Source organism: Chinchilla lanigera, unplaced genomic scaffold (genome assembly GCF_000276665.1).
Source record: "Chinchilla lanigera isolate Chin_1 unplaced genomic scaffold, ChiLan1.0 scaffold00005, whole genome shotgun sequence".
Classification (NCBI taxonomy): domain Eukaryota; kingdom Metazoa; phylum Chordata; class Mammalia; order Rodentia; family Chinchillidae; genus Chinchilla; species Chinchilla lanigera.
The window spans coordinates 22011876-22030126 of record NW_004955406.1 but is presented as its reverse complement, the minus strand read 5'-3'; the positions used below and the strand labels follow the sequence as shown (position 1 = coordinate 22030126).

Genomic DNA, 18251 nt, shown 5'->3' with positions numbered 1-18251 from the left:
CTCTGTAAAAGAAAATCATCATAGTGAGAAAAGATACCTTGAGGCTAAAAATCTCAAATAGTTCCTTTTTTGCTTGCTCAAAGAAATTACAATAAAATTTAGGCGTTCATTTACTTACTGGGTACGATTCCCTATGGCAGATGTAAGGACTGGTCTCTTGTAAACCAACAGCACTTTTGTACTCAAAGGTAGCGAATGTTACCTCCTTCAGTAAGAAGTCCAGTGGTAAACAGCTGGATTGAACATGGTGAATGAAATTTAAGTTGAGAATAACATAGTCACTTTTTAAAATCTGGCAAAGCCTATTTTCATTACAAAAGCAGTTATAAAAGTATCTTGAAAATCGCAATCCATCCTAATATATTTTTAAAATGTATTTTCACAAATATTCAAACTGCTCATCACTTTTGAAGTCTACACCACAACAGATCTGTTATCTATCAGTATGGTACTGAGACACTGGAAGCTATGATACTATATGCAAAAATCAGCCTTCAAATCTGAGCGGCTCGCAAGGTCGTGAGTTCGGTTCCCGGTACCGGAGAAAAACCAAAAAAAAAAAAAAAAAATCTGAGCGGCTCAAGATGAAAATACGAATATTTTGAATCCTATACTTACATGTAACTGTGAAAATGGTTATTAAAACTTCCTACATGGGATTTCCTTTCTAAAGTTTAATACATTTCTTAGTTTAGGGGAATACATTAAAAGAAAATCTGAACATTTCATTTAAACTGGTCTTGAACCTCGTGGTATACATGAAGTTGTGAACATCTTATTTCAGGTTTGTCTTTTCGACGATCACACTATGTTTCCAAATAAGTAGCAGTAAGAGACTTAACTAAATTTACTCTTCTTGCTCACATTTTTGCAGCTGTGTTTTAAACCAGCACAAGCAAATACGGTACCTACCTTGCCTGACCCACTTGCTTTTCAGGAAATGTAATGCACATGCAGTGTGGATAAGACTGATGTGAAGCGCAGTGAAGACGGGAACCACAGAGCTGGGCTCTCTAGCTGCATAATTCCTGATTATAGCACATCGATAAATCACTTCGACTCTAACTAGTCCAAGGTCATCAAGGATCAAAAATGAAAGTCAGAGCACTATATTTTCCTTTTGAATGATTATGGACTAAACGAGGCACAGATTTTCACTGAGAATTTCATAATACACTATGTCACAACCTAGACCTGGGAGCCTGCGTGTGGATGGCAGGTGCCTCAGCTTGGTGGATGGAGACTGCACCAGGAGCCGCACTTGGAGATGTCTCCTCTAATGCTCCACTGGGACACCAGGGCCCGGGAAGATCATGCAGAGAAGGAAAACCCCAGTAAGCGGGAGGACTAAGGACATCATGTTTTGTCTGACCACCAAAGGAATTTCATAAGGGTAAAGGCAGAACACGAATGCTCAGTCTGAGTGAGTTCAGAGGTGAAAGGGAAGAGAGGGCCAAGACACAAGAGATACATTTGGCACCTTTAAAGACTCTGTCACAAGGTGGTAGCTGTAGGTTAGAGGCTCCTCCAGCATCTATAAAATACTCAGCCACCCACTTGTGACCCCACATCCCTCTGGTCACAGCAGTAGAGATTTCCATATTCCACTGATGCTATCTACAAAGAAAAATGTGCCAATACAGAAAGGACATTGACTGATATTCAAAAAGCACCTTGCCCTTTGAGCATTTCCTACACAGTCTAGAAAAAAATGTCTTATGTCCCTTTAGGAAACCGTTGAAATAAAAAAAATTATAGAGTCTGGTTCAGCAAGAGATAACATCTGAAGCAAAGAGAACCAAAGAAAAATCACTTTCAAGGAGGCTAAATAAAGAAAGATTTTAAAAGAAATTCTGGCTTTTATGGAAATGCTTTTTGGAGTATACATTAAATGTGGCTTTCAATCATGTAAGTTTATTTTTGTTAGCTCCTTTTAAAAGTTACCTGATAAATCTTTCTCTGTAAATGTTTTATTGCTCTAATGAATAATACAGACTTTTTTGCCATCACTACATCCCTTCACAAACACACTTAAGTACGTGTGTGTGCTTTTCATGTTTTATTATAATTCCCAATTGATGGTAATTTGGATGCATTTTACAATGGTGGGAAAGTATGTATTAAGTGCACGTATAATATCCTCCTTAAAGATTATTTTCTGAAAAAAAAAATCTATTTGAAAAGGATAAATGAAAACCATACTGCATGAAGTCAGAAGAGTGAACTAAATGGGCACTTAGGAGCCCAAACACCTGTACACATGCATGAAGAGAAGTGACAACCATCCCAAGAGGAGACTGAACCACAGAGGCTCCACTAGGTTATAGGACTGGGCTATAGGTGATATCTAAGCACCTCAAGATCCCCTCTTGTCACTGCACGACTTCTTGGAGAGGCAAGAGCAGTGAGTTTGCAAATAGTGTGCAAGCAGACCAGCCTGAGATGGGAAATGACCTTTGAATATTGGGAATCATTCCCTTTTTCCAAGAACAAAGTGTTCATGAGGAGTGTATAAAGCTTATGTGGTCAATGTGTGGGCTGGGAAACTGACCCATTCCTGAAACACCCCAACAGTCTTCAGCCTAGAGGAAGAAATAACTTCTGGACATGACTCTGTGTGTACAGATTCAAAATGTCAACAGTTATTGAAGAACAATGATGGTGAAACAGAAAGATTTATTCTGTCTCAACCACCTGGCCCTGTTTTGTTTTGTTTCTTTTCAGTTGAAGTACCTGGTCAATTCCAAGTTACATGATACTTTAACAACAGAACTGATCAAAGAAAAGAGGACACTTGGAAATTTGAAATTTGTCCTCTTGTCGCTGGCCCACAAATTAGGTTTGTGCTTAGTTTTAACCCGTGGTTCTCTGATATTTTCAAAGGAAAGGCCAATATAATTGACCCACATCACAAGAGAGGCTTCTAACGTCCCATCTAGAGACGCAGGAGATGTACTTATGACAGATCAAGATTCCATCAAGTTTGAACACTAATTTGAATATAATAAAAATTCAAAATTTATAATAAAAATTAGAAATAAGCCAGGGAATTATCCTAGTAATAGAACATTCAACTGGCAACTGTTTTTTTGTTTTGGGGTTTTTTTTTGTCTTTTTGAGACAGGGTCTCACTATGCAGTTCAGGCTGGCCTTGAGCTCACTTTGTAGCCCAGGCTGGTCTCTGACTCGATACGATCCTCCTGTCTCAGCCTCCCGAGTGCTGGGATTACAGGTGTGCGCCACCACACTCGGCTTCAACTGGCAACTGAAACATGGCACTGTTCCTAACTGTGTGGCTCTGGTCAAGGCAATTACTCTTTGATGCCTCAATTTTCCAGTCTATAAAACTATTGTGCTTGCTGGAGCCCAGCTCTGCTATGACCAGTTGTGAAACCTGGTAGCTAACATCCCTAGGTCGGTGGTTGCCTTCCTTATCTGTGAGAGGACAGGCTGTTGTGGAACCCTTAAGGCCTATTCTCACGCTAGTTCTCCAATACTGTAGTCAGAAAAAAAAGTGGTGAAAGGCAAACATTTTTGTCAGAAATATTCTACATAAGCGCAGCTGAACATTTGGATTATTTGTTCACTTTTTAATTTAGTTCTGGGAGATGATTTGGCTGCAATTTTTTTCCAATGTGAAAATTTATATTCCCACAATAAATAAAAATAAATAAAAGACACAGCTGGGAGTGGTCAAAAGCCAGCCCTGAAGAAGCCCAGGGCATGAATGCCTTCAGTGAATTGGTCTCCACCTCTCTTCCGAAAGAATGGAAGGAAAAGTCTCCAGCCTTCCATTGATCAGTGTCTGAGAAGAGCCATTCTCTTCTACTTTTGTAACGGGACATACATAAGCACACGTTTGTCCAGCAGGAAGGGACATACGCAGACACACAGTCACCCACAGACACTGAGAAGAATGCTTTTGGCTTTGGATAGGATTCAAATATTACATCATCTATCTGGGAATTATATTAGAACACAGCCCCAGTAATGATTCAGTAATCCACTAGGGTTACTCTGTGACTAAATTCGAGTATTCCAGAATCAATGGCGCTCCTATTTCCGCACTGGTCTACATGTTTCAAATCTTGTCCTTGTAAATTTCTCCAGAGAAAACAAATGTCAATATGGCTGAGCTACTAAAAGCTTAAATAGGAAACCTATTCCCAGGATTGCCTCAACTCCTTAACTTTATGTCATGACTTCCTCAGAAACACAGATCACAAATCAACAGTCTTCTCATTTCTTGGAATAGTGGAGCTGGTATTAAGTCAGTGGTTCTCCCAGTTCAGGACATCCAGAATTTATGTCGACATTGGAATTTCCAACTCACACTCCAGGGTCTAACCCGATTCTATACTTTTGCTTACTCTATGGGCTTAAATATAAGATAGAGGTTTTATTTTACCAAAATTATCCCTCAGGGGGGAAAAAGGATCACATTTAAGTCCTTCTAAAATCTTGTATGCTATAGGTCACTTTCTCAAATATTTAAGTATTGTTTGGGGAAGACACATTAAGCAGAAATGATACCAATTGACATAACAGATACTTACTGATAAGAAAGAGGCCCAGTTATCCAGCATAACTCTTGGTATGCAGTATCTCCAATTGCAGTGCTACAAGCTGTCCTTAATAAGTGCAAGATAACTGCAGGGAGGACCACAGTGTGCACTTCAGGAAAACTTTCAAACCTTTTAAATGTTTTGGAAATGCTGTACTTTTCAGGGGCAGCATCAAAAAACTAGATTTAAATAGGACTGCATCCCAAGTTGTCTATCTTAAAGAAAGAAGCCTTATGAAAGTAGCTTTAGCAGTGGCAAACATGTGAAAGTTGAAGGTAAACAAAAAAAGTGAGTGTAACTCCTTCATAAAATGTGAATGAATGGATATTCCTATTAGTATATTATTTTTTAAACTGTGTGACTAATGTATTACTAAATTATATAAAGAGAATTTGACTTCTACATCTATATTGCTGAATGCCTCCATAATCAAGCTGGCCAAGACTCTTTTCAGGAGAGAGATGTGCAGATCTTCCCACTGGAAAGTGAAAGAGCATCTTATGTGGGGTTGTCTTATGTTTGGGTCATGTTCTAGAGTGAAAGATTTGATGACTCTACACATGATCAGGGATGGTGGGTGATAATAGGCAAGAAGAAGGAATGATATGCAATTCCATCTTGAAATTCTCATCCTCTCTGGATTCCTTGCCAGATACTGCACTTGTGTTATTGGGTAGAGCTTAGAGGCATATTTCAACGTGAGCAGAAGGGCTCCTCATCACCCTTCTTGGGTTGATGCAAAGAGAGTAAAGAAGAGCCCTGCTTTAGTTTGGATGGGAGTGCCCCCCAAGAAAGCTTGATCCCCAGCCTCATGGTACTAGTGGGAGGTGGTAAAGCCTAGCAGGAAGTCTTAGGTGATTTGGGGTATGCTCTTGAAGGGGACTGTGAGATCCCTCCCTCTTTTCCTCCCTCTCTGTCGCCTCCATGAGGTAAGCAGTTTGCTCCACCTTGAGTTTCCTGCATGATACTTCCACAGCACAGACCTTCAAGGAATGAGTCTCTCCATTCCTGTACTAAAATTTCTGAAATTTTGATCCAAAATTTTTCCTCTCTTTGTTACAGTGATGGAAAGCAGACTAACACAAGCCTTCAGAAAATTTACCACCTAAAACCCAACAGGCAATATAGTGACATCCAGGACTCACAGGGCGGCTAGCTGGAACAATAATACCGAACACATGCTGAGAGCTTGCTGGGTAATTTGTAAAGTGTTTTCCCTGTAATGATCATGACACTTAATTACCCTCATTCTAGAGATGAACAAACTAAGTAACAGAGTGACTTATCCAAGTCCCAGTGTAAATGTCCCACAGTGGTCAACGGCAGGGCTAATAATATTCCAACCTGGGCAGTCTTAACCCACAGCTTGCCCTTTTGTGCAAGACTCTATAGCATTTCACCTCTTTAAAAATCGACTCTATGAGGGAACATAATACCTTTGCAGGGATCCTTTCTATTATCCGGCATTTCTTTCCCGATGTCAAAGCACGGGAGAAAGCAAATTAATGATCTATAAGAAGGTTGGATTCCAAATTCACCCATCTTAAAGAACAATTGCATTAAAGTGCACTTGATAACTGAATCTGACCGCATCATTTTAGTCACCATTTTTGCACATGTCTTTAGGTATCTGATACCAGCTATTACTCCTATGTTGCTGGAATTCTGCCTTTGCCGGCTCCTCCTTCTCGACTCCCCGCTCCTCGGTGCTCACTCTGCATTCTCCTTCACTCCTCCTCTCGCTTCTTCTCAGGTGTTGAGCCCTCTTTCCCCTGTGCATCTCAAGTAATCACATCTGTGGTCAAGGCTTTTACTTTCCACCTATAGGTTCTCAAATTTTATCTCATATTTCTCTTTTAAATTTTAGTATCCAAAGTTCTAGCTCTTCCCTGGGACTCGAGGATAACCCCAATTGCATTTCCAATTCAACAGATCCCAAGGGAACTCCCTCCCTCCTCTCCACTCACAACCCAACCTCGTTCTCAAGTCTGATCCTTCCTCTATAGTCTGTATTTCCTTCAATGGCTTCACGATCTAACCAGTCACTTGAAGCCTTGGCTTCATCTTGGACTGTTTCTTATTTCAGACCATTTCGCCTTACTTGTATCCCTAACACACAACCATTGGATCATCAAGTTATTTAGATTTTACCTTGGAAGTACTTAGTGTTTGTGTAATCTATTTCTGTTTCTGTTTTGATTTGTTTTTCCAGTGATAACGATCCAACCCAGGGTTTCATGCACGATAGGCAAACACTCTACTGCCAAGCTGCATCCCCAGCCTGTCATCCGTTTCTTCCCTGCTTTTTCCATCATGATGAAAACCTTCATCATCCCTCACTTGGATCATGCAGTGGGCATTTATTTCGTTCTTCCAGCTCCTCTAGGCGTGCGAGTGAGCTTACTAAAACCTAACACCAATCATGTCTATCCCTGTTTAAAAAACCTCCACAGCTCTTCTCTACCTACAAGGCACATTCTAATTGTGCAGACTGGCACATACAGCCCTTCATAACCAAATTCTCTGTTATATTTGTAGTTGTACTTTTATCTGCATCTCACTTGGTCTCCATTCATACCTCTCCCTGGAACTATGATCCAGACACTGGAGCTACTTGCCACATCCTTTCATACCGAGCTCTGAGCTCCCAAAGAGGAACCTCTTGTGTTACTGATTCTGGGCATCTGAGTTCGCCATACCTGCGCTGCTAGCTCTAGGCTACTCAAGGAAATGCGGTTGCAGATACTTTAAAGAAGTTCATGATAATCTTTCATCTTTTTTGTCTTTTTGAGACAGGGTCTAGCTATGCAGTTCAGGCTGGCCTTGAGCTCATTTTGTAGCCCAAACTGGTCTCAAACTCGCAGCGATCCTCCTGCCTCAGCTTTCTGAGTGCTGGGATTACAGGCGTGCGCCACCACACCCCGAGATAATCTATCATCTTTTCAACAACTCTACAAGGTTACACAGTGCTATTGCTACAGTTTAACAGGTGAAGAAGCAGATCCCAAGCCGTTGAGGATCCTGACAGATTTCTAAAATGGAACCAATAAGTGAATTAACCAAAATTTTTAGCCAAGTCAGGCTGACTGTCAAACCCATACCTTAGTTGAGACCAGCCCTTGCTAATTACTTCCATTACTGTAACTCCACTTGCACGGGAACAGCCAGGAAGCAACATCTCTTGTATGTGCGGGAAGGGCAGGTACATACCTTAGACTTCCAGCACATCCCAGAATCCCATGAATGGAAAAGTACTATAGGTATGTTCTACCCTAACACCAAACTTTTCGTATTCTCAATGAGCATCCCAATGAAGCTTTGTAAGGAGGAATTATAATATCTTAAGCAGTCTATCTCCAAGGAAAGGGAAAGTCTGAACAGTCCCAGGCACTGGCTGATATGTTCAAATGCCCACTCAAGGGTGAGTCCTCACTCTGTGCTCTTGAGTCTGATTTTATTAAGTAACTGATGGCATACTACATGTGTATTTTTGTTACCTAAAGCTAACACACATATGTATTCTCAACTGTGACCAAGGGGAAAATTACTTCAATAATCACCTATCATGTAAAAAATATGTACCTTGTTCCCTTATTAGTTTTATAGTGTGGTTTAAATACTCCAGCCTAAGAGCCCCTGGATCAAAGGCCAGCTCTGTCTCTGCAATAGCTGTGTGTGTGGCCTTGAGCAAATGCTTCCGATTGCTCACTTTTTACTCTAAGGATTCTAATTAGCTGATCCACCAGCAGTCTCTTTTAATTCTAATATTCACAGGCTATTCTTAGTCTTAGGATGTTTTCCCCAAGGCTACTTTTATTCTAACCCTAAGGAAAACTACCCTACAAGGCCACTTTCATACATTTATTGTATATAATTAAACTACACATGTTTTGATATACCTAGTGAAATGGTTATTATAACCAAGATGATGAATACACTCATCATTTCACAGTTATCCCCTTTTTTTTTTTTTTCCAGAAACCATACATGGTTTCTGAAATGTAGTCAGGGATGATGGGGCAGAAGTAAACCCCAAGACTATTTTACAATAAAAGAACTGTAATCAATACATTGTGAAAATTGCTCATGGCCTTGGATCTGATGAAATGCCTCAAATGCACGAAGCAATGTGAACATAATTATACAGGAAGACAGGGTAGGCAGAAGTTAGGAGACGTGGAAAACCCTGTTATGCGTTGTTTTAGCTGACACACACATACAGCAAACAGTTGCTAGGTTCTCAGACAATTTTGTTTACACGAAAGTAATTTCTCACCACATGACAGCCACTGGGTGTCTGAGATAAGATCAAAAGATATATGATATAGGTGTCCTATAAATGCCTCTTGGGTGACTACTACATGAAAACACTATGAAAGGTACACTATGCGAAGGTTAAGAGCAGTGCTAACACTCTAAATGAGCCGTGAGTTACAGAAGAATTATCAAAGAAGTTCCTTTTCAATCTTTGTGGTGTTTCCAGTCATGGAAAAACTTCCCATCAAAATCCTATTAATAAAAACACACACTTTGCAAACGGCTTATATACCAGCATATTACTGCTTAAACAAGTGCCCCTGGGACAAAAAAGAAAGGAACCCAGAAGGAACATTAAAAAACAAAACACAAACAAACAAAAGCAAAAACCCTTTTTCCTTTGGCACAGCGTGTTGGCTTCACAGTTTTTAAAGGGGGCCGCTTTCCCTAACATTAGTGTCATTTTAAACCATCTGGGAGAGCCCCAGATGGGGAGGGGAAAGGCGCTCTGAAGAGGTTCTTGACAAAGTGGGAGCCCCCGGAGGTCTGCGGAGAAAGGCGAGTTCGCAGCCCGCGGCTGCGCGAGGCCCACTCACCTTCCCTCCTGGAGGTGGCCGCGGCCGCAGGCAGCAGCAGCGCGACGCCGAGGCAGCTCAGCCAGAGCGCAGGCATGGCCGGGCGCCTGTGCAGGGTGGGTGCCGGCGCTCCGGCGGCGGCGGGGAGTTCTCCTTTGCGCCCGGCTGTGCCGTCCTTCTCCGTGATCAGGTGGTTTTATCGACTCTTCTACCTGACTCAGTCCTGACAGGAAGAAAGCCTGTGTTTCAGGGCGTGACTCACCTGTGAACAAGGAGGACCCAGCCCTCCGAAGCAGACAAACACACAGAGAACAGTGAACTGCAAAAGCGCTCACCCCAGCCCGGCCGCCCCCTGCGCAGCCCGCCACACAGAGGGCGCACACCTGGCCGGGCCGAGGGTGTGGCCCAGGGATCCCTCTCCTGGAATGTGCCAGAGCCGTCCTTCTCTCCCGGGGCTGGTTAGGGCAGAAATCATGAGGTGGATAGCAGCCTCTCCCTTCCTCAAACGGGGAGGCCCAGTCTCAGGGTGCAGGCTAAGCGTCCCCGCTGGGTTCTGGTCTAAAGGACATCAGGAGAGACTGGTCATTCCTGGGGTTCCAACAGCATCCTCTCCACCTTCCCAGCTGGGCCTTCCAACCTCAGAAACACAGGACCTCTGCCCTGCTCACTACCTCCAGGTTGGACCAAGCGTTCCTCTCCCAGGTTTCCCTAACTATCCAGCTCCTTAAATCACTGGTCAGACCAGCCTCCCTGTGCAAACTAGATCCCTCGCATTCCTAACAGTGAGCATCTAGCACTTTCAATGCTCAGTAACTGTTCTGTTCCGTTGCATAAGAAAGAAGATCCAGACTGTGTATTCCTGTAGCATCCTAGAGCATATTTCTCATGCCATGTGCTATGGTCCAACTGAAAAATGTTTCTTGAGACTAGCAGTGTCATCCAAATGCCCTGCGCTAGGTGAAGTGAGTAGTATCTAAAACACTGCAAATCTTGGTAGGTTCTACCCTGTCACTTCTCCCGAGGAGGCTAGCGACGATAACTCAGAGAGGTAGCTATCAAAGAGAGTGCTTTGGAACCTGCTATGGCGGCCCGTGCCTGTAATCCAGCATTCTGTGAGGTTGAGGCAGAAGGATCACAAATTCAAGTTCCACTTGGGCGAGTTAGTGACCTAAAGCAACAGCCTGCCTCAAAATAAAAAAGGGCTGGGGATATAGTTCAGTGTGAAGGCCCTGGATTTAATCTCCCAGTACTGCAAGAAAAAAAGAAATAAAGGAGGGGTGAGCTCCTGCTAGAGATATAAATATTACTAGAATTTATACATATCCAATCTGTCCAATGCAACCATTCCTCTTTCCATCAACAAGGCCTGTAAATCTTCCAGTATGAACCTATTCACTAACTCAGTGATAACTGTTCTATGGATAACGACTAACAAACAATGTGCTACATGTGGGCTGAGTGGATGACTTTGTACAAAACATGGAGCTTGAATGAGATGTTCAGTCACAACCAGGATCTGAATTCCGCACCAAAGAACAGCAGAGGCAGGCAGAGTCCTGCAAACCGGCCCTTAGCTGCTCTAAAATCTGCAGCACAAATAATTAGTAGAAAAATTCCAATTTTCTCATCCTAGTCCCAGTGATCTTCTACTCAGTCCAGTACTCAAGCAAATAATATAAAGATTCTTCTCTCTCAAAATTCACTGCCCAGGGCTGGGGATGCAGCTCAGTGGTAGAGTTCTTGCCTTGCATGCACAAGGCCCAGGGTTCGCTCCCCAGCACCACATAGTTAAAAAAAAAAACCCTCAGTATTCAGTTATTGCTAACATTTTAGTTCCTAGAGATGAAAGATATCTAGAGTTTTCCTTCCCAGGAGCTGGTGTAGGCTAGAGACAGAGAGTGCCAGGCTCAATGCATAGCTACCCATCCTTGGGGTGCAATACTTGATAGTCCCACAGAAGCAAGGAACAGGGCCCTGCAAAATAGAGCCTTGAAGATGCATTTTATTTAGCATAGGTTGCTATAGTTGGTCATATCTTAAAACTTGAAACAAATTTTCATCTAAATCATTTTGGGGCAGTGATAGTAGTAATAGTATTCATAGATACTTCCAATTGATTGTCAGTCAGTTTCAATCCTTTATGATATCAACCCTTTAATCTTCAAAAGAACCCTACAAATCAGGTTACTGTTAGTTTCTCCACCTCACAGATAAGAAAACACAGACATGGAAAGGTCAGGCAGCATGTTGAGAGTGGTAAAGCCAAGACTCAAAACCAGGCATGCTGGCTTCACATTTCTAAAACTCTTTTGTTAGTCGATTGAAAAGCATCATAAAGACAAATTCATGACAAGGAATGAATTGAGCGTGCAATCAAAGGTTATTCATCAACTACCATTACAACCTGGCCGGATTGTAGATTATTGGCACACAGCCACAAAGCCAAGTCACAAAGGGCTCTGACAAACACTACCGATTTTCCCAAGGTGTTAGCGCTGAAGGATCCCCCAAGGTCACCTGGACCAGGAGCAGAAATGGGAAGCAGGCCTGTGGGGTCTATGCCAGCCATCAACCTCTTGTCTTTGTATGGTACAGAATTTTAAACTTTTCTGTACGATGTAAATACTTCTAGGCCTTTACATAGGCGCTGCACAGTTTTTCTTATCCCTACCTCTTTGTCTTCTTCTGAGCTCCTTCACACCTCTGAACAACCTGCCTGCTCTGGTTTTGCCCTCAGCTTTGTTCAGGGACAATGTCAACCTCCTCCTCCAGCTAGTGCATTGCTGGAGCCAAGAGTACACTCATGGTCAAAAGTCAAGGCCCTGCAAGAGATTCCGAGGGTCAGATTCTGACTTCCCTGCTACCAAGGCACTTAGTTTTCTCTGAGCCTCAGTTTCTTAATCTATAAAATGGAGATAATAATACAATGTTGACATACCAGTAGTTAGGGTTTTTTTTTTTTTTAATTAGATGAATTAATGACACATTTAGGGGCTGGGGATTTAGCTCAGCGGCACAATGCTTGCCTGGCAAGCACGAGGTCGTGAGTTCGATTCCCGATACTGGAAAAAAAAGCAAACAAGCAAAAAAAAACCAAAACCAAAAATGACGTATCTAGTGCTCAGAACATCACACCAGTTCATGCACTATACAAGTGTAGCTGTAGTAATAATTTTGACTATTGTTAAGTATTAATGACATTGATGTTGTTTATTTATTATCATTAAGTACCAGTTTTTCCTTGCTATACTTACTAGCATATGAGGAAGATGAGAATTTTACTTCAGTTCTACTAATTATTTAATTATAATTTTAAAATTCTGGGGGCTGGGGATTTAGCGCAGTGGCACAGCGCCTGACTGGCTAGCACAGTCTGTGAGTTCAATTCCAGGTACCAGAAAAAAAAACAACAACAAAAAATAATAATAATAAAATAAAATTCTGTGGAATTCTTGGCCTAATGCAGGTTCACGTCAGATTGCTAATATTTACTTGGAAGCTATTAATTAAATTGTGATTTTTGTCGGGCGTGGTGGCACACTCCTGTAATCCCAGCACTCAGGAGGATGAGATAGGAGGATTGTCACAAGTTCAAGACCAGCCTGGCCTACAAAGTGAGCTCAAGGCCAGCCTGAACTGCATAGTGACACCCTGTCTCAAAAAGATAAAAAAAAAATTGTGATTTTGCTATAAAACAGGAAATTTCCTTCACACACAGATTTTTTACCAAATGTTCTAAATTTTTTGCATTATTTAATGAAGCAGGTTGGGATCTTATTTTTCAGGTAAAATGTAAACGTAAGATGGCTTTAAAATAATTCCTATGATTAGCACATGATTTTCAAAAAAATCAACCAAGATCTGCTTGCTTTTTCTATGTGACACAAACAGATCTTTTTTTCAAATCTAAATAAAAGTCAGCTTGATACTATTCAGCAATGAAAAGGACCAAACTACTGATAATACCAAACGAGTCTCAAAGAGCTACACTAAGTGAAGGAAGCCAAACACAGATCAGATCCTATGTGGTCCCATCCATGTGAAATTCTAGAAAAAGTACACCAATAAAGCAAGAAAGCAGATCAGTGGTTATCAAGGGTGGGAACTTACCACCATGGGGCACAGGGTGTTTTTTTAGTTGAAAGAAATATTCTGAAATATGATTGTGGTCAAAAGTAAGCCAACTATATACTTAAGATTTTAAAATTTAATTGTGCATAAATTACACTGTAGTAAGTTGGCACTGCAAAAGAGAAGCTCAAAGAATCTATTTGATAATTAAAATGAGACTTCAAATGTAGACAGGCAGAACCACCATCAGTGTTTGCATAAGTTGTGACAAAGCCATACCTTTTAATTCAGTCCTTACATCTGTTCTGATTAGCTCTACTCTGCCATTTAAATTGTTTAGGCAGAAATATACTTCCCTGCACCCCAGCCCTACAGGAGGACCCTTTCCTAGAAACTTGTCTCTGTTGTAAATTTACAAAAGGAAAGAGATGCCTTTCTGAATTGTTTGCTGAGAAGCACAATTTCAAACCTTTCTTAAATTTTGGTTCTAGGAATCAGCCCTTGGACTTCTGTCTCACCCTCCTCAGAAGCACCATATTCTTCCAGGGTGTAACTCCCGGGGTCGTTGGGGTTAATGCCCTGCAGAGCCGCTGCCGACACAGCGAGGGTGCCGGATGTTCTCACAGGGTGCGGCAGGCAAGGCTGAGGCCCTGGAAGTCCCCTTTGTCCATTGTTGTATTTACAGTTCAGTCATCACCCAAGGGACTTTTCTTTTTACAGTGCTGTATAAATCAGTTCACAGAGCTATCATCTCTGCCCTGCAAAGCCCCAAATAGCATTACAAGTGACATGTTGATTTTTGCTTTGAGTTCCATCATTACCTTAGTCAACTTTCAGAAGGAATGTCTGGCATGCCACCCACTTTCAAACTCGCTTATGATAAAAACTGAAGCACTGGCTGTTAATATGCCAGCAAGAGACGGAGCTGTTGGTCCCTTGCCCTTTAAAACATCTTTCCCAGAGAGTTCTCTTTATATCAGCATTTGCATTCAAATTTTAAATGTAAAATACAGCACTCAGGAAAAAAAAATTGTTTTAACTTCCCTTTGTTCTTAATAAGCAAAGGAAAATGTCCATAGATGGAAATGGTTCAGTGTTTTCTGGATCAGCTGCATAAATTCTCCACGGTTGGCCAGACTCCAGAAAACCATGCTCTCTGAAGCAAAGCACTGGCTGAACTGGCAAGCTTCCACCTTCTGCAGAAATGTATAGAGTGTGCCCACTGCGGGTTTTCAGAAAGCTGTAGCGGCCTGGCCAGAACTTAGGTAATTAATGCCTTTTATTCATTAAAAGGACCTGACCCTTTTCCTGTGGTCGACTAGCGATACATCCGGGCAGGGATGTGGTAGGGAATCAATGCACAAAGAATAATCTCATTTACGTCTTTTTTGATGTAGCTGTTACAGAGACAAATGTTCAAATCCATTGTTTGTTTTACAATATAACAAATGAGAGGGAACAAGAAGAGGGGCACATGTTTAGAGAAAGATAAAACAGGCAAAGAAAATACAACAAAACAAGAGGGTGGAAGTATTCTTAGACAAGTTTAGTAGAGGTCTGGGTGTTTCAGGTGTTGTGTCCCCTTAGACTAAAATGTGGTCATCAGCTCATCTGTGAAATGTTGGCTAGTAGGTAAAATACTGCCCATGGTTCCTAATCACCCTGCAACTCTTCAGGTTTGAATGAGGGGGAGAGGCAGAGGAGCCCAGCACCGCCATGAGCATCCTTCTCTTGTTGCAGTGGTGGGGACCAGCCTGAACCCCACACAGACTTGACAAGACAAGCTGGAAGCGAGAAGTGGCCGCACTTATATCAGAGAGCCCACCCTTGCCTCGGGAAGGAAGAAATGAAAGCAGGAAACAGTATTTATAAATGAGCTCTAAATTTAAATCTGAAACATTGCCACCTTTCATAACTTAAATTATTAAATCTGAAAAGCTCCGTAGCATTTAGAGTCTAATCCTGTCTTAAACAAGAAGCTCTGGGTGCATTTAAATATTTAATAATCTTGACAATTACAATAAAGACAGCCAAGCAGTACTGAATATCCAGCTTGTGTCAGGAGCCTTTGCAGGGGCTGGAGTTCATTTCCAATCACTCTCTTATGAAGCAGATGCTATTATTATTCTCATGTTGCACTACACAGACTCTTTCACAAGCCCATGCCAATACCTTATTCAAGTTATTATTCATCTAAACATAAAAACAAATTCAGCCTCTCACTGGACTTACATACCTTTCCAGTTTAAAAATACCAGTTAGCATTCAAACAAAACACAAGATGTCTAGTACTTATCATGGTCACTCTGTTCTACAGTGACCTCCACCTACAGACCAGCAATACACAAGTTTGGCTTTCAGAAGTACACTTTCCTTCCCACGTTACCTGTGGTCATTCTTCAGGGCAAGATTTCAGAGTCTTATGCAACATCCTTTTACATCAACCAATCAGGTCCTGCATGGTTTTCTCTTGACCTCGCACCTTAATCCAGGTATAAGAGCACTTTATTAACTCAGTTCAACACCTTAGGATATTTGGAAGATATTTTCAGACAGTGGAAAGAGCTCAAGAATTTAGTAGCTATATCCCTTGGTTCAGCTTTTCCAGGGCTTGGTTGCCCAGAAATCCCCAAACATTCCTGCGTGGTTCTTTTGCAGGAAATCTCCAATTGGATCTGATTTTGGTTAAAAGGTGGAATTTCTCAATTGCACTGCAATTATGGAAAGAGCCAAGATCACAGTAAAAAATCACTATCCTAAAATTTTCTCCTAGGCTCAATATGTCTACTTAGATCAATTCAAAAAGGAATTAATACGGTGATTCAGACAACAAACCAGGGTGACTTTCGTTTCCAGTACCCAATTATGTTAAGTGAATATATTTTAGGCTTGAATTATTTGGACAATTTTTTCTTCTTTTTGTATGAATACATAGCAAAACAAAGTATTCCATTGTTTTATCAAATCTACTAGTGCCTTTTTTTTATTTTAAAGAGAATAGTAAAAAAAAAAAGCAAAATACAAACAAAACAAAGCAAGAACATTAAAAATGATACGGGGTTTCAAACCAAATGAAAGGAATTAACAGCGGTTGTTATATTACATATTGTCATCTTCAACAGAGTTGCTCAGATTACCAGATGTAAGAACGGAAGATTGATCAAACCATTTAAGAGAATAAGAAAATAATAATTTAACAAAACATCAGAGATACCACAGAGTTTCACTAGACAAGATGGTAGAGATTCACCAATGGTTGTTACATTGCTTATTGTTGTCTACATATCAATTGCTCAAATTACCAGATGTAAGCACATAAAATTAGTCAAAATATAAAAAAATTTAAACATTAACTGTTCCTTTCAATAAACCTCCAGACATCAGCAGTACAGTTATATTAGTGCCTTTTTAAAGAGTCTCTACAAACACAACCTTGGGAAGAAACTTGGTTCTCAGTTAAAGTAGGATATAACTACTTGGTTTTGCAACAGAATTGTTTGCATAGAATTGTATACATATTTCTCAGATAAATTTAAAATGTACACTTCTAGTAAAGGTTCTAAGGGGCTGGGGATTTAGCTCAGTGGCACAGTGCCTGCCTGGCAAGCACAAGGTCGTGAGTTTGATTCACAGTACCAGAAAAAAAACAAAGAAAAAAAGATTCTAGATATATAAGGACATATATTACCTAAACTCTAGATAGACAAATCTTTTCAATAAGGTTTTGGGGCTTTTATTTGGTTGGTTTGGTAGATTTCAATCCTGTATTCAGTACTTTTGTAAAGCTAATTATAGAAGAAATTGTCCTAATATTACCTGTATTCTAATCTTTCCTGATGGAATTTTCTGAACAATATTTATTAATTTTATAAATAAAATTGTTTTAATAAAAATGAATGAACTCCCTTTCAGGGAGCACTTTCAGTTTCAATCAACCACAATGCTGATTTTTCTTCAGGGCCACAGACAGAAGTGGAAGAGTGACAACATATAATATCAGAACTTGACATCTCTGCAGGAGCACCACTGGATGTCTTGGCAGCGGGTGACTCCCATGACACTAGCCTAACGTGTTTAAGCAAGCAGTCTAAAATGTCCTGACATTTTTAATTAACATACTATGGAATTGTCATCTATAAATTAAACCAACTCTGAAATATCTATATGTTCTAGAAGTTTTTGATCCACTATGTAAAATCAATTTTCTTTTATTAAAAAGACCTGTTTATATTCACCAGTTTTAGTATTTAAGATTTGTAAATCTTTTTTCCCAATCCCTTATTACCTTCTACACTACCTTATAATGTTCTTCTGCCTTTCTGGCTGAAAAACCTCATTAGACTGTTCTAGGAGCCTATTCTGGTGATGATTTTGGTTGCCCCTATTAGGAGGTTTCCAAGCTTTTCCATGTATATCTTGACAAAGACCAGATAGTGAAAGCGCCTTACATAGGATGCTCCACAGCTTGTGCACAGAGAATAAAGCTTTCTGGAGGAGGGCTCTGAGGAGATCATCGTGGAGGGTTATGCTCAGCACTTGGCATCTGGTGGAGGAAAGTTCAAGTGGTAGGGCTGGTAGAGTGCAAAAATCCAGCACAGAGCTTCTCTTGCTAAGCTGTACACCCTGGCACAGTCCTATGCACATCTAAAGGGATAAAAACTTTAATCAATCTGTCACAGAGGCTTCTTTTGGGGTGTCCTTTTGCTTGGAGGAGGCGTGAGTTCTAATTTGCACAACCATCCATTGGTCTTGTCTCCAACAGCCACTGGCAGGAAGTGGGAGC

General features: G+C 41.0%; 1 protein-coding gene across 1 annotated transcript in view; it reads right to left on the bottom strand.

Annotated features, from left to right (window-relative positions):
* The window catches only part of Lamc2 (laminin, gamma 2), a 53942-nt gene extending 44145 nt beyond the window's left edge, over positions 1–9797 (bottom strand). Inside the window, exons 1-2 of the mRNA XM_005375020.2 lie at positions 9733–9797; positions 9419–9620 (exon numbers count right to left, since the gene is read on the bottom strand). Coding sequence (XP_005375077.1) covers positions 9419–9494 — 76 coding nt within the window. The 5' untranslated portion in view covers positions 9495–9620; positions 9733–9797. The remainder of the gene's footprint in view (positions 1–9418; positions 9621–9732) is intronic.
* Between the last annotated feature and the right edge of the window lie 8454 nt (positions 9798–18251).